This window comes from Rhopalosiphum maidis, chromosome 1, assembly GCF_003676215.2.
Source record: "Rhopalosiphum maidis isolate BTI-1 chromosome 1, ASM367621v3, whole genome shotgun sequence".
Classification (NCBI taxonomy): Eukaryota; Metazoa; Arthropoda; class Insecta; order Hemiptera; family Aphididae; genus Rhopalosiphum; species Rhopalosiphum maidis.
Genome location: NC_040877.1, coordinates 71182670 through 71197827, shown reverse-complemented (window position 1 = coordinate 71197827; position 15158 = coordinate 71182670). Strand labels below are relative to the sequence as shown.

The window sequence follows — 15158 nt, the reverse complement described above, 5'->3', positions numbered from 1 at the left end:
GACCTCGCCTAAGCTATTCCTGACTTCAGGACCTTTGGGTGGCTTCAAGACCACGCAGCGGTCCTCCACGAGTTGTCCGTCGTCTGACGGATCGTCTTCGTCGACTACGGCAGACGTTCCTGATTCGCAGAAGGTACCTATCGATTACGTCCTGCAGCTGGTGGTCTGCACACCGATGACAACAGACGTTCGATGACATCGCGAACACTAAGTCAGCGGACTCGTTAGAACAATTGTCAGCGAACTCGTCAGCTACGTTTAAGGCATTTTCGATTACTACGATTTTTTCCAGAATGGTGTGGAGTTCCTGGAATGCGTAGCCCAAGAACGCTATAGTTATGTTGATTTCGCCGATTTAGAAGGCCATTTTTCTATGTAGAAATGTGCAGTTGTGTACACGTCTTGGGATTTAGATTGACAAATAAACTTGTTTAGAATATCGTCGCTCATGCCGTGGCAGATGATTTTTAAAATCACCCGGACGACGAGCGGAGCGTTGTTTATTACAAGCCAATAAGTACCTGTATATGTTCATCAATTCTAATCGCGAATGACTAGGATTTTGCGGACTCGCTTATTTTTCCAAACATTCGTCGATATAATATTATTTTATAAATTTGTTTAATGAAACGGTAAAACTAAATACTAAGATTAAATTTACTTATTTTACATATTTTGAATTTTTTTAATTTGTTTGTACGGAAAATTTTCGGGAAAAATGATCTTTGGAAAACATTCAAAAATATTTTTTTAAATAAATTAAGGTCGTAGTCTATCGTATCAGACTCGTACGGTCGTACGTCTGTTTACAATAGGTACTTTGACGCTTAAGAATCAACTTCTTTGTCAACAATATGGTCAATATGGACAATTGTATAATGTTCGTTCGTGAATCACAGTTATGTACCTACCTAATTTTTAAATTTTTTTTATAATTATAATATACATTATACTTAATGCGTTTTCAAAGACAAAATAAAAAATTAGCTGCATATTTCGATAATTTTAAGTGCAACAAGTCCCGAACCTTAGTTATTAGTTATAATAAGGCTATCCTTTATAATGTATATTTGTATATTTACTTTATAAGTAATAAAGTAATAGTAATATCTATAATTATATACTAATTTATAAGCTGTAAGTTAAATAACAAAATTCATATAAAATAATCACGTCAAAACAGGCACATATTCAAAACAAATTTCGGGGGGTTTACAAAATATAGCAATACAAATTGTGCCGCAACATAATAGAACAATTTTTTCCTCATTACTTGAAATTATTTCAGGAGGGTGAACCCCCTCCCCCTGTATACGCCCCTACGTCAAAAATCGTTGTTCACAACATAAATATATTGCAAACAATGTTTGATTTCAGTCACTCGAAATTATCGCAGATACTCCGACGACCCAGATTGGCCAGATTTATATGTCAAACTTTTAAACACAATTAATCATAGAATAAATGAAAAAACAATCGTTCATTCTGTATTTCTGTGTATAGATACTGAATTAAATAATTAATAACTAATATAATAACTTCAATGTTTCTCTAATTATTAATTTAATTTCAAATAATTATAATTCCGGCGATTAATATCACGTCCATGACGCAAAATATCCACGTTCCACCTATATGCTGTGTTATAGTAGCAACTCGTAGGTAAAATAGTTAGTGATACACATTTATAAAATATATATTTTAAACTCTGCAGTAGACTGTTAGTTGTAAATTAGATTTAAACTAGTTAGTTTTCTTTTTGCAGTCGAGCATAAATTCAATATCACGATTACCATACTATATTCATTATAAAACAAAAAGCTCCATTTTGTTGCTTATGCAACCTATATATTAACACATATATACTGTATATTATAATATGTATCTACGGAGATGCTATTATTCCATCTATTGATAAATCGTCGTCCTTACACTTGTACGAGTTGTATCAAATGGCCTAGTGTCTTAACTCCTAATACAAGTATATTAGGTAATACGACATCGAGTCATAATAAAAAAAAAAAAAATTTCTATGGCTACACCGCTGCGATGGTGGAGCGTTGAAAAATAGATCACTGCACAAGACAGCAATAAATTTAAAAAATGTCAAAATGCGTGTATCATTGACATTTTTGGGAAAAAAACTATTATTTAGATAGAAATGGAAGTGAATAATAAGTCGAGAAACTAGCTGATTGTTAAATGAGAATAAAAATTACGAGAATACATCTGTCTGTTGAACACTTAATAATACATAAACTTACACTGAGGACTGATATATTATAAACTTTAATGGTGTTCGTTACAAAGATGATCGGTTCTGCAAGAGGATAAACAATCATCAAACAGTGGGGTACTTTTATATAAGGCGTCAAGACGCTGCAAAGAAACCGTATTTTAATACAATTTGATAAAAATATGGATTGGTTACCGAAATTTTTTCCAGAAATTAAACATATTCTTTTGTACGTATCTATACTGATCTCCACGATTTTACTCTTTTACTTAGCTTTGCGCCACTAATGTAATGTTGGATTATTATTTTTTAATCAGAATTGTTGTAACTGTTGTAAGGTTACCTCTAACAACCGACAATTAATATATTTACGTTAACATAGCAACCTTATTGTTATATTTTTTTATCATAATTTTAATAATATATATATGTATGTATTCAGGCACGTATACAGTGGGGGGTTCAACCCCCTCCCCACCCCTTCTCCGAAATAATTTCGATTAACGAGGAAAAAATTGTTTTATTATGTTGCGGCACAATTTGTATTGCTAAATTTTGTAAACTCCCCCCGAAATTTTTTTTTGTTTACGTGCTTGTATAATTATTCAATGTTTTTCCGTGCCGTAGAGAAAATATAACGTACTCCTTTTTTGACTTGATTTTTTGCCATTTATTTTAAAATATATTTATATTTTATTATAAACACAGTGTATCAATATTATATTTATGTAACTAATAGCTAGGTAACTATGATCTATTGGATATAAAAAAAATGGTATAACTCTTCTTGGTTATACTTCATCTAAGCTCTGGCCTTCGGATTATCACCGCTTGATCTGACCGCACGCCACTGAGCCAACAAATTGGTGAGTTTACTGGAATACTATGTAATTAAATATTTTTAAATGAATCTATACATTATTTATTATATTTAATTTTGCCTATACGTTATTAACTAATGGTAATTTAAATCATACAACATTGTCTTGGTTGTCTTCTTTCTCGTAAATAAGCAACCGATCTCTTAGTTCTCGAACCTGTTCGTTTTTTTTGGTAATTATATTCTTCATGTTAATGTATGCAGCTGTATCATTAAATTTTCTGTCCAGTTCCTTAAAAAATATCTTAATTAGCATCGTATAATTAACAAACCTGCTTGACTGTTTACAAACCACAATTTTAAAATTGGAGTAAGGACTAAGTGCACGTTTATCATAAGTTGTATGAATTTGATAAGATTATAATCTTATAACATCGGATTCATACAACTTATTACCACTATATTATATGATAAAATAAACATTAGAAACTGGTTTGACTCATTTACATTTGAATTTATCTATTTTTAATATTTTTTGTATTGTTATGCATTATTATTAGATTCTGAACGAAGTAAGGAATGTATTGATTTTACAATGATTGTTTTTTTATTTTTGTGTCTGTCATCGCATTTTGAAGTAGTAATAGTGCTTTGATTTTTGACTTCAGTCTCTCTTTGAAAAGGAAAATGAATCTAGTTAGTACTTTGGTAGGTCTAAAATAAAAAAGTCCAGTAGTTTTCAAAAGTGTAAGTAAAAACCCTAAAAAAAGTAACAAAATCGCAAATTTTATTTTGCTGTAACTCAAAAACCAATCATTGTAAATACTTGAAATTGTCAACAAATGTTTGTATTAGCGTTATCTGTTTACAATTAAATTCTCAAAATATTTTAATTTTTTTTAAGCTATTTATTGACAATTGAAATTTTCAAAAAAATTTGCCATTCCAAAAAATCTTTAAAATTTAATACAAGGTTTATTACAAGTTGTACTTATCGTAAAAAAAAAATCAAAAATCGTATTTTTTTAAAAATGTATTTAAAGAAAAAAAAATTAAAAAATACGGTAGATATTTATAAATACAGACCCGAGTATAATTTTTTATTATTAACTTCTATTTAAAATTTTGTTATGTCAAGGGTCAAGAGTGAATGGTGAATGGTCAGTAAAATCGAACTAATTAAAATAGTTAACAATCTATACGTATGTCTAATCTTGTGTTATACATTTTATACATAGAAAAATGTACTATTACTCACCAAATTTGTTAATGTTAACTGTGATTGTGCCACCGCTAATTCATTTTCTAATTGATTTACTGTTATTTTACATTCATCGTGATTGTTTATATTATCCTAAATGTGTATTATATATTAATATTATGATTGGTACAATATTTTATAAGACATTTATTTTTTGTGGTGCTTACATCAAAGATATTTTGAGTTTGTACTTCGATTTCAACTAAACTTTTTTGTAAATCTTCCTGTTTGTCTTCTTGTTTGATAAGTAATTTCAATGCTTCTTTTTCATTATTCAATTTATTACACTAAAATATATTTGTAAACTTTAAACACTTTTACTTTTTTTTTATTCTATACATAAAAATTTTTTTTTTGTACATTCTCTTCTAAATCTTTTAAATCTGCTTCCAATTTAGAATTGTGGGTTTCCAGCTGATTTAATCTTTTGTGCAAAATTTCAACAAAATCATTTGTAATATAGTGATCAGAAGAACCTAAAAGCTTTTTTTTTTCTAATGTTCGATTCATTATGTTATAATTAGTTTCTATTTTTTCCATCTCTTGTAACAATTCCCTATTTATACAAAATACTGCTTTAAATAAGTAAATATTTAAAATAAAAGTAAACATTATAATATCTACCTACTTGTTTTGTATTTCAGATATATCTACGTTGAGCCTTAAATGCCATTTTTCAGCTTGTTGAAAAAATTGATACATCATTAGAAGATTAGTGCTCGTATATGCAGATAATTCACATTTTATTTCATTAGTCATTGTTGTTTCTAAACGGTTTAAAATATTCTTCACTTCTTCTTTTGTGTACGTTTCATCTAATAAACTTTAAAAATATTTTTATTTTAATAATAATAAAATATATTGTGTACATAATCATTCTAATATACTTGGTTTTAAAGACTTCTTCAAACGCTTTTTTAATTAAAACAATAGATTGTTTTTTTTGGTGGCCCATAAATTCTACATAATTTTCAATTACATTTCTATGGTGTTCATTTACTGAAATATTTCCTTCCTAAAATATACAATAGATATTGAAAATTATTGAAACAAAATAGTTTGTTGCATATATAGTATTTGTAAATATAACAAAAAAAAATATATTATTAATATTTATATAATAAAAATAAAAACAAATAATTTACCATAATTGTTTTTATAATTATTATTTATAATTTAATTAAAAATTATAAAATATATTTCAATACAATTATATATTTTTTTTTTAAGTAAATACCGAAAATTAACTAAAATTTATGAACATTAAGTTAATCAATAATAAAACTAAAAAGTAGCTTATGAAATGTTATGAATGTTATGACATTGGTAACTAAGCAATAGCTTGTAGCATAATAATAACATTATAATAATTAAGGAATCGTACTGCAGCGATAGCTAGTGGTGAAATGTTATGTCGAGTGATCATAAGTATAATATTATGTAGACTATTATACTACTATAGTAACTTATATTGTTATAAATTATTATACCTAAATATAATAATGCATAGTCGAGTGTTACAATAATAATAAATGTTCACCATGGACAGATCAATATACCGTTTATTACACAAAATATTTGTTTTAAAGTCAATTTGTATTGAATTCATATTTAAAATATAAATTTGTTCGGACTTTCATTTATTCAAAAAAATGTTTATTCTAACCACCAGTTGTTCCACAATCTATGTATACCAATATGTCACAATGCAATCAACATATGTAGTATCTTAAGTACTTACCTACTTCCTATAGTTTTTTATTCTAGAACCATATTTTTAAATTGTATAGATTTTTGTACTATTTAAAAAGTTTCATGCAGTAATACAAACCTCTGTTTTTTTTAAATGGAAACCCTCATTTTTTTTTTGTAAATTATTTAGTGTATTATTATTTTTTTATTTTATACTAAATTAACAATCTATGCTACATGCATAATAGGACAATATGATGACAGATATAACAGCATTTTTATTTACAGAATAGTATGAAAAGAGAGGCCGTCCAATGAAGAAACCCAACGTGAGGTTATTATTTTAAAAATGTTAATGTATATCTTGTTCAAAATTCGAACGAGTAAGTACTCAGTTATTCAAATGTGTATATTATATTAAGGATAATATTTCTTAAAAATTGTTCTAGTAAAATATATACCTAAGTACCATGTGTATAGAATTAAATCTAGTATTTATTATACTTCAACCTTTTTTTACAAATTATAAATGTTAATAGATTATATTAATTTTAATTGCTAAAATTTTCTAATCGTAATAGCTTCCGTATTTTCTAAACAATCTGATTTTTTAAATACAATTTATTTTTCTATTATTATTATTGAAAAAATGCTTTTGCCTTCAATTCTGAACCCTAGTTACCATTTATTACCACAGATATATACAATAAAATTATAGAATTTTTTCTTTACATATATCTGCGTATATCACTAAGTATATTTTATGATATTTTTTTTGATATTACTTATAGTAATTTATTAGATTCTGTGCAGAGCAATGAATGTAGTGTAAATTGGTACTGTACCTTTCAAAATAACGGAAAAAAATATATTAAAATAATGAGTATAATGATGAAAAAAAAATTGAGAGAGTACAAGAGATCCGCGGCTAAAAGACTTTCAAAATGTATACAAGGTATAAACAATAATATTTTTTAATTTTAAATACTTTGTGCAAATATGATTATCGGCGTATAGTATAGGCAAAATAGGTACATTAATGCATTGTTCAATATTGTTCATAATTACATTTTAGCTTATTGCAACTCCGTTCGCAGAAAGAATATGGTTATGCATTAAACAAAACTTGTCGTACATCGCCACAAATACCCAAATCCACATGTTAAAGCACCATTCGTATGCACTATGTAACTAGATTTTCTCGGGGAATCGGATAACGGAGTGTACTAGTGTAGGTATGGATGTATGATACATGTAGTGATGTATCTGATACTGGCGGTACTATTTATACTATTTCGATACACAGTTAAATACGAAAATATCTGGACATGACAAAACATTAATAAGAAAATGTGGATTAACTGTAACTGGTATGTCTATGAAAAATGTTTAAATTATAACAAAGTGTATAAAAAATCATCACATTGATTTCAAAAATATCTTGTTTTTGTTAGCATACCTTAAACCAAATTATTTTTTTATATATTTTACTTTATATTATAATAATAATCAATTTGAATTTTTCTGTAAAATCTACAAGAATAAGTGGACTCATACATCAAAATTAACATTGATGAAACAGAAATTTCCAATTAAACTAGCCGTTGATCAAATTCTAATAATTTTCAATAAGAAAAGACTATAAATGAATTTATATTATTAAAAATTATATTTTATATTTTATTTAATACTACACTATTTTTATAACTACATGTCTACATGCACATTCATTATTATTTTATAATAATATTAATAATGTTTCGAAAATTTGCTAATTGTTATTACTTTTAGATTCTGAGCAGAGCAATGGTAATGTGTTGAATTTACAATGATTTGAGTTTTTTTTATCTGCATGACTATATTTCTACCCTCATCACCTTTTGGACTATTTAAAATTTTAAACGATCTTCAGCTTTAGCCTTTAGAATGGATTTTAGTAAAAAATTAAATCTAGTTAGGTGGGGGTAAAAGGAAAAATGGCTAATGCTTTTAAATATGTTTGATAAAAACAAGGAAATAAGGAAAAGTGATAAATTTATGCAAATGCAGTATTGGATAATGTTTATTTTATTTTATTAGTGTAACTTAAACATACATATGTAGATAATAGAAATGTTTATGTTATAGCATTCCATATAATACATATTATCGTACGAATTCGTACCTATTATAGTTTCTAAAATATTTTGACTCATTTTGAATTTTTATGAAGCAAAATGCTTGAAAATGTAGTACAACATTCCTTATTAATTCTTCATTTCTAATTAAAAAATATCAAAAAATCAATATAATCACAAGATTTTTTTTTTATAAGGTTTTACATTTTTAAATTTGATTAATTTCGTGAAATATCCAAGAAAATAATTAAATTATCATCTAGAAAATTCATGAAAATTTGTTTTTTATGTCTAAGCTTTGAAAATTGAAAACAAGTTTGAATTTTGGTTTTTTTTCGGTGGTTTTATTTCCTGTGGCTTTTTTTTGTGTATTTTTTATCATAGTTATGGCGTTTGATAACTACGCAGAATGGCGTGATGCACGTCACGGCTGAATTTCAGTGTACCACATAAATATCATATCATACCATATTGATACTTTATCATAATACCTATTGAGTATTTGATTACCTATTATAGTCTCATATGTATAAATATCTATTTATTTTTATATTATTAAGGTTTAAATAGGTATATATTTTAATATTTATATATCTATGCAAACTATTCTTTACCTTTTCGAATTGTTGCCCTATTCTTTAGATATAAATACCATAGAGCAGTGTGTCCATAGGACCAGCGTGGGCTATTGGCCGGGAACTCCGTTTCTGGTGCGTTGTACAACCTGTCTTATGTATAATTCTTTCCATGGGTTGGTAACGATAAAATTTCACCGAAAGCACTGAATCGGCGAATTCGTGTTTGGTTGTGAGTTGCGATACGTATACGCTTTTACTAAATTTCTCCCATTTGTTATGTTTAATATTAAAGTCTGGTGCAACGGAACATTGGCTGAATACGCATCACGGTTCTTTATTCTCACGTCGATCGCAGTCTACATCGTTCCTTTCTGACAAACGCATCACGCCCTAGCCCAAGGTTATTTGTTAAAAGTGGATAAAAGCTTAAGAGACACACGTGACCATGGAGTGGGGTGAGTGACATTAATACTATATACAATTTTAAAGTTATAATTAAATGGATATGTATGCATCTTGAATTCATTTGTACTAAAATAGTTTCTTTAATTTTTTCCCGTTCAGATGCTGATAATTTTGAACCCGCTAAACCTATCATTCCCGTTGTCGACATTGTTGGCGGTGCTAAGCTCAACAAATGGGAAGGTGAAGACGAAGAAGAAAATATTAAGGTACCACGATATACTCTTAATTAAACTAATCTGCGACATTGTTTTGGAACACAATATTGTTAATTACAAAACATTTTGTATGTACCTGGAATTTGAAAGTGGTGAATTTATGTGTGGTAACAAACAAAAAAGTCGCAAATACTATTAACAGAGATGAATTTACTACTGTATTACTAGATCTTTTAGTACTATTTTATTTATAACTATATGTTCAGGGGTAAATTGATGACATTATTCAGCCCATTAGAACTGTTTTTTCTTTTTAGTACATATTTATTGTATACTTGGCCTTGAATCATTAAGCAATTTTATATCAATGTATGTACATACATTATTTGTATTATCTATGCAAATATTTACTTAAATGGCTATTTAGAAAGGTAGAAATAAAGTTATGGAAGAAATAATACTCTCTTTTTACAAGATAAAGGTTTAAATAGATAAAAGTTTTACAATATCAATATAAGTGACTACTCTGTGTAGTATAGTTATTTTTGAAAAAAATACTAAGCAGTATTGATTCATTTAATTTTAATGTGTAGCTACATTTGTTACTTTCATCTATTTGAAAGAAACAAGTTAATTGATTTATCAATTCCCTTTATGCAAAGTTTATGTTAGAAATTGTGAGTTACCTATTACACAGTTTTAATTATACATATAAATACCGTATAAAGAGATAAGTACATTATATTAAGATAGAAGTGTTATTATAGCTAAGATTATATTTCATGCAGAAGCCAATTAAAAACAGTTATTTTTGATTAGTTTTATAATTAGATCCTATATATTTTCTTATATTTAATGGCACTCAATTGAAAATAGTAGGTCCTAAATAGTAAATAAATATTTGTTTATACAATTTATAAAAACATCCATATATCTCATTATTTTCAAATATCCACCTAATTTATCCCTATGTGTTGAATAGTTATTTTGAAGATGAACAATGAACCTTTATTTTGTATTATTTTTAGGATAGCTGGGATGCAGAGGAAGAAGAAACAAAAAAAATCGAGACGAAAGTCCCCGAAAAAAAAACTAAATCAAAATTGGAACAAAAAATAGCTGAAAGAGAAGTACTTGAACATTTAATTTTTACCTTAGTAATATTGATGTGTATATATTACGATTAGAAATTTATAATTGGGTGTTAAGAGGAGTTGACTACTTGAATTAAATGACGAATAGAATAAAATTAGGATATCAGTGAACAAGTTTATAGGTACTTATCGGTTATTGCGATTTTCTTTCTTTTTGTGGCGTAATTTAAAGAAATTAATTAAAAGTTATTAAAACTATTATAAAAACTAGAAATAAAAATAAATTAATCGAGGAGGAAAATATTCAGTCATGCAATTTAAAATGCCTATACATGGATTATCGTAATTTTGATACCATATGAATTCAACCAAATAATTGTTTATATGTTAATGAGCCATATTTTTTTTTTGTTCCACTGTTGGAATCCCTCAACCTTTTAAAATGCTGTGTGTGTAAGCACCAGTTTGGGGATTGACAAAATAGTAAGTGTGGCCAACAGATCATTGATTAAAACTTGAGGTCATGGTTGAAAATAACTTAACAGATATTAAAATACTACGCGGGTAACAAATATATTTAAGCCTGTGTATGTAACACCCCTAAGTATACTGTAATTTAGAATTAAGATATACTTAAAATATAAATATTTATAATAATATGTTGCTTTAACCCCGTCGTAGGTAAAAACACACAGGTACCAGTTCTATTGTTATGAAGTATTTTATTATAGGTATCTTTAGACCAGTGGTTCTCAAACTTTTTCCTATCGCAGCACATTATTATTATTATAAGTCACACACTGTGAATAAATATTATCTACTTAACGAATAATACGTAGGTAACATCTGATTTGATAATTAATCATCTCATAATTTTAAAAAGAAAAAATGAAAAAGTACTTCCCATCTTTGCTTATTAACGAATATGATTAGGTGCGCAATCTTTTTGCAGTAACATCAGATGTAATATCACATCTACAGGATTAGTTATACAAGAACAACTTTTAGAACTTCAATCTGATCATTCATTGAAATTAAAATTTATTTAATGAACATAAACTGTTCCAGTTTTGAAGTCTTATTAAAACATAGTATCCGATAATTACAGAAATTTTAATAAATATATTATTACCATTTTCTACAACATACATCTGTGAACTTAGGTTTTCCACACTAACAAATATTAGAAATAAAAAACATGAACTATTTTTATCAGTTGAACAAGAAATGCTGGTATTTTAATTGTCGATCCATTCTAGAATTGAACTATTATGCAAACAACATCAAGCACACGTTTTACACTAAAATTTATTATTATATCTCTTTTTTTATAATTTTGAAGTTCATTTTTATATTAACACGTTCACCTCCGCTCGTTTATTCATAATCTGGCCCGTGTGGCCATGTAGTATAATTGTTGATAACAATTGTTTACTATACAACTTAACAAAAACCAACTGCAATGCATTGTTTATAAATATTTTTTGAATGGACATGATAAATATTGAAGCAGTGTCTATGGCCGTATTTATATCTAATTAAAAGAACTAGTGACGATCACGGATCGGCGGTGGCAATAAACGTGTTAATTATTCTTAAGTATTTTGAAACAAATCATTATATGTTTTTTTATAAAAAAAGTTATCGCGCTACACCTTTCAAATTTCACAGCAAACCCTTTAGGAAACGCTGCTTTAGACAACAATTGAATATTTTCTAGTATTTGATTTGAGTTAATATAAGTAGTCGAGAACTTGATAATTTTTTAAAATCTTGTATTTACCTAACTAAATATAAACTACCTATTTGATTAATAAATAAAATTTAACTCTCCATATCGAGAGAAATATTCTCCCAATTTCACAAAGTATACTGCCTACTAAGCTCAAATAAAGAACTAATTGCAATCCTTGCACTCTGCTTGTATATAGGTTCAATTTTTTAAATTCTCTTATTTTTATTTTACTTGGCAAACTACACATTTTAATTATGGGGACTTACAAGTGCTTTAAACTCAGCTTTATATGTCTTATGTTGTAATCTTTCTGTCTGATCCTTATATAATGCATGCAACAGATTCTAGAATATTGTATTATATGTTTAGGTTAATATATTTGTTATTACTAATGCACTGTAGAATCTTGTATTTTTGGTATTATTAACTCAAAATTAGTCTAAATATTTTGAAAATTTTGTTCTTTGTACAAAATAACTACATACACAGTGGCGAAAAAATCTATAATTCATTTTTTTTTATTATTATTACAACCAATAATTAAAAAAAATTGCTAAAATAAAATATTTATTTTTAGCGAAAACAAAAAATAGAAAATGAAAAGATGAGACGTAAATTTTTGGAAGCAGAAGAAAATTCAAACATGACACCAGAAGAAAAAAAATTATTACAACAGAAACTACAAGAAGAAGCTGATTTGGAAGTAGCTAAAGAAATGTTAGGTGTAGATGAAAGTGATGAAGATTCAATAGACCGAATGAATCCAAAGTCAAAAGAAGATTTCATTGTTTTTGAACAAGCCCTTCAGAAAAAAATACAAAGTTTTTCTAAATCTGATCATTATTCTGATTTTATTGAAGAACTTATTAGAAATTTATCTGTTACACGTAAGAGTTCTAAATCAAATGTTCTGTTATTATTATTTGTAAACAATAAATACAAATTATATTGTTTTAGTATCAATGAATGACCTGAGAAAGTTAAAAGCCAGCGTAGATAATATGAGTACAGAAAAAATGAAAGCAGAAAAAGGTGATAAAAATAAAAAAAATAAAGGCAAAGGGAAAGCTAAGCTGCGACTTGACAACAGTACTGTAAGTGTTAATATTTTTAAAATTAATACTTGTATAATCTTATATTTATTAAACTAAGTAATAACCATATTGATAATGAAAACTAGGCAGAAATAAGTAAGAGGTGTATTCAAATTAAACATTAATATTTATTTATGTAATTATTAAATTGTAAATTCTCGTGGTATCCCTAGACCTGATATTTTATTGAAAAAAACCTGTCCGTAAGATACAACCCTGAACTCTTCATACTATACTATTTATTTTACTATTTCTTAGCTCCCGCCACTTATCAATATTGTTAAACTTCATTTTAAATCATATTATTAATATCCAACATCTAATTTCCCTGGCTTCTAGAAAAATAATACTTATTTCTACTTTAAATTTGTACGACCAAACAAATATATCACTTATCTGCCGTGTTATTACAATGACTTCACTCAATTAACCACTTAAGCAGATAGTTTAGAGCTTAAATCTCTATAATATTTACTCGTAGTCTGACTAAACTATTTAAATTTAAAAAATAGCGTTTAGTATAACAACTATAACACCAACGCCTCTCCATTGTTATAGTTTGTTTGTGATCTTAGCTTTATTTATAAGCAAAATATTGAAATTGTTACTGAAAAATATTTACCTTAGCTACCTAACTTAATGTTTGGCTTCATTAAATGAGTTGCAAATGATTCCAATTTGTTTTCTACCCTAAAAAGCCTTATTTATAACATACCCATACTTCTAAGGCCAATCTTAAATATGTTTCTGTTTCATAAAATTCCACTACCGCCTTCAACTCTTGTTCAATTAATCATGTTCAGCGTATGTTTTAAAAGTTAACAATAGTCTATTCAAAATGAGATTAGTACATGGTGGTGACCAGTTTTTGTCTGCGGTACGTAGATATAACATTCCCCACTAAATAAACTACCTGTTAATTCCCCGCCATATCCCATTGAATAAAGCCACGCCCATGCGCATAACTTGGCCACCAGCATTGATCTAATTTTGAATAGATTAATAGCTATGTATTAAAAATAAATTCCCAACCTCATGATTATTCTGCTACATAATACATTATTATATAATATTACATAATTTAGATTTCTTGGCTAGTCGCAGGCCAGTATACATTTTCTGAATGACCTAAACTAATTCCTCCATTTAAAATAAGTAGGAATTATACTCATTATAAAGATAATGAACCTGTTTGTTATTAGTTAATTTAGATTCTCCTTTCTAAAATCTCAAAAAAAACTTAATTACATAAATTCTTATTTATTATATTTTTGGGTGCCAATCTATAAGTTTGTTATTACTAATTTGTATTATTTATGTCTATAACTTGATAAAATATAATTCGCTAACACGGTACTCCCACAATATGATAATACTGCACAATTAAATAATTATTATGATATAATTTGTATTTTAAATATTCAATAGATAACATTCATAAATATTTGATATATTAGATCATAATTTGTGATGAATAATAGTTATTCAACCAAATTAATTCATTGAACTTTGATAACATTTAAAGCTTTGAGATTTTACTGACACAACAATTTGATTTTATTATGTTTCAGATTCCTGATTACAATGAGTTTTCAGCTTATACAGTGGATGATTATGAAGAGTTTATGTAGGGAAAACGTTCAAGCTACGAGACCCATGCTGATGAAAAAATAAGCTGTGTATATTAAAATATATTTATATCTATTACTTATGTAACTATAGTGTGGATATAGCCAAATGATGAATATTTTTTTGATGGTTCATGTTTATCTTTATTTATCACATTGAAATATACAATCTCATGTTGAAAAAGAATATGCTCTTCCTTTTTTATAATTCAATGAAAAAAATACCATGTATAATTGTTTCAACATTATCTCTACCTACTTGATTTCAGATAACTGGCATTGC

The 15158-nt window shown here is 27.1% G+C and overlaps 2 protein-coding genes across 3 annotated transcripts; one reads left to right on the top strand and one right to left on the bottom strand.

Moving 5' to 3' along the window:
• Positions 1-2952: 2952 nt before the first annotated feature.
• On the bottom strand, positions 2953-5317 carry LOC113549513 (leucine zipper transcription factor-like protein 1). Of its 2 annotated transcripts, none has more exons than XM_026950850.1 (7): positions 5205-5317; positions 4946-5140; positions 4678-4873; positions 4485-4604; positions 4315-4410; positions 3214-3348; positions 2953-3119 (listed from the first exon to the last, which is right to left on the bottom strand). In XM_026950850.1, the coding sequence occupies exons 1-7, from the start codon at positions 5270-5272 to the stop codon at positions 3039-3041; spliced, it is 891 nt and encodes a 296-aa protein (XP_026806651.1). In that variant the 5' UTR covers positions 5273-5317; the 3' UTR covers positions 2953-3038. The 2 variants fall into 2 exon arrangements, with proteins under 2 accessions (XP_026806651.1, XP_026806652.1); XM_026950851.1 differs by having other exon boundaries at positions 3051-3111.
• A 3587-nt stretch (positions 5318-8904) lies between these two features.
• Positions 8905-15062, top strand: LOC113549547 (eukaryotic translation initiation factor 3 subunit J). The gene is made up of 6 exons (XM_026950902.1): positions 8905-9159; positions 9269-9375; positions 10353-10454; positions 12731-13040; positions 13111-13247; positions 14819-15062. Exons 1-6 carry the CDS (start codon positions 9150-9152, stop codon positions 14876-14878), a joined length of 726 nt encoding a protein of 241 aa, XP_026806703.1. The 5' UTR covers positions 8905-9149; the 3' UTR covers positions 14879-15062.
• The last annotated feature ends 96 nt before the right edge of the window (positions 15063-15158 follow it).

Bases quoted from the DNA above. Each gene is read 5' to 3' on its own strand.
- LOC113549547 (XM_026950902.1), top strand. The intron at 9,376-10,352 runs GTACCACGATAT...TATTATTTTTAG, and splicing joins ACGAAGAAGAAAATATTAAG to GATAGCTGGGATGCAGAGGA. The intron at 10,455-12,730 runs GTACTTGAACAT...ATTTATTTTTAG, and splicing joins AAAAAATAGCTGAAAGAGAA to CGAAAACAAAAAATAGAAAA.
- LOC113549513 (XM_026950850.1), bottom strand. From the start codon at position 5,272: ATGGGCCACCAAAAAAAACAATCTATTGTTTTAATTAAAAAAGCGTTT. The intron at 5,141-5,204 runs GTATATTAGAAT...ATATTTTTAAAG, and splicing joins GAAGAAGTCTTTAAAACCAA to TTTATTAGATGAAACGTACA. The intron at 4,411-4,484 runs GTAAGCACCACA...ATACACATTTAG, and splicing joins AAACTCAAAATATCTTTGAT to GATAATATAAACAATCACGA.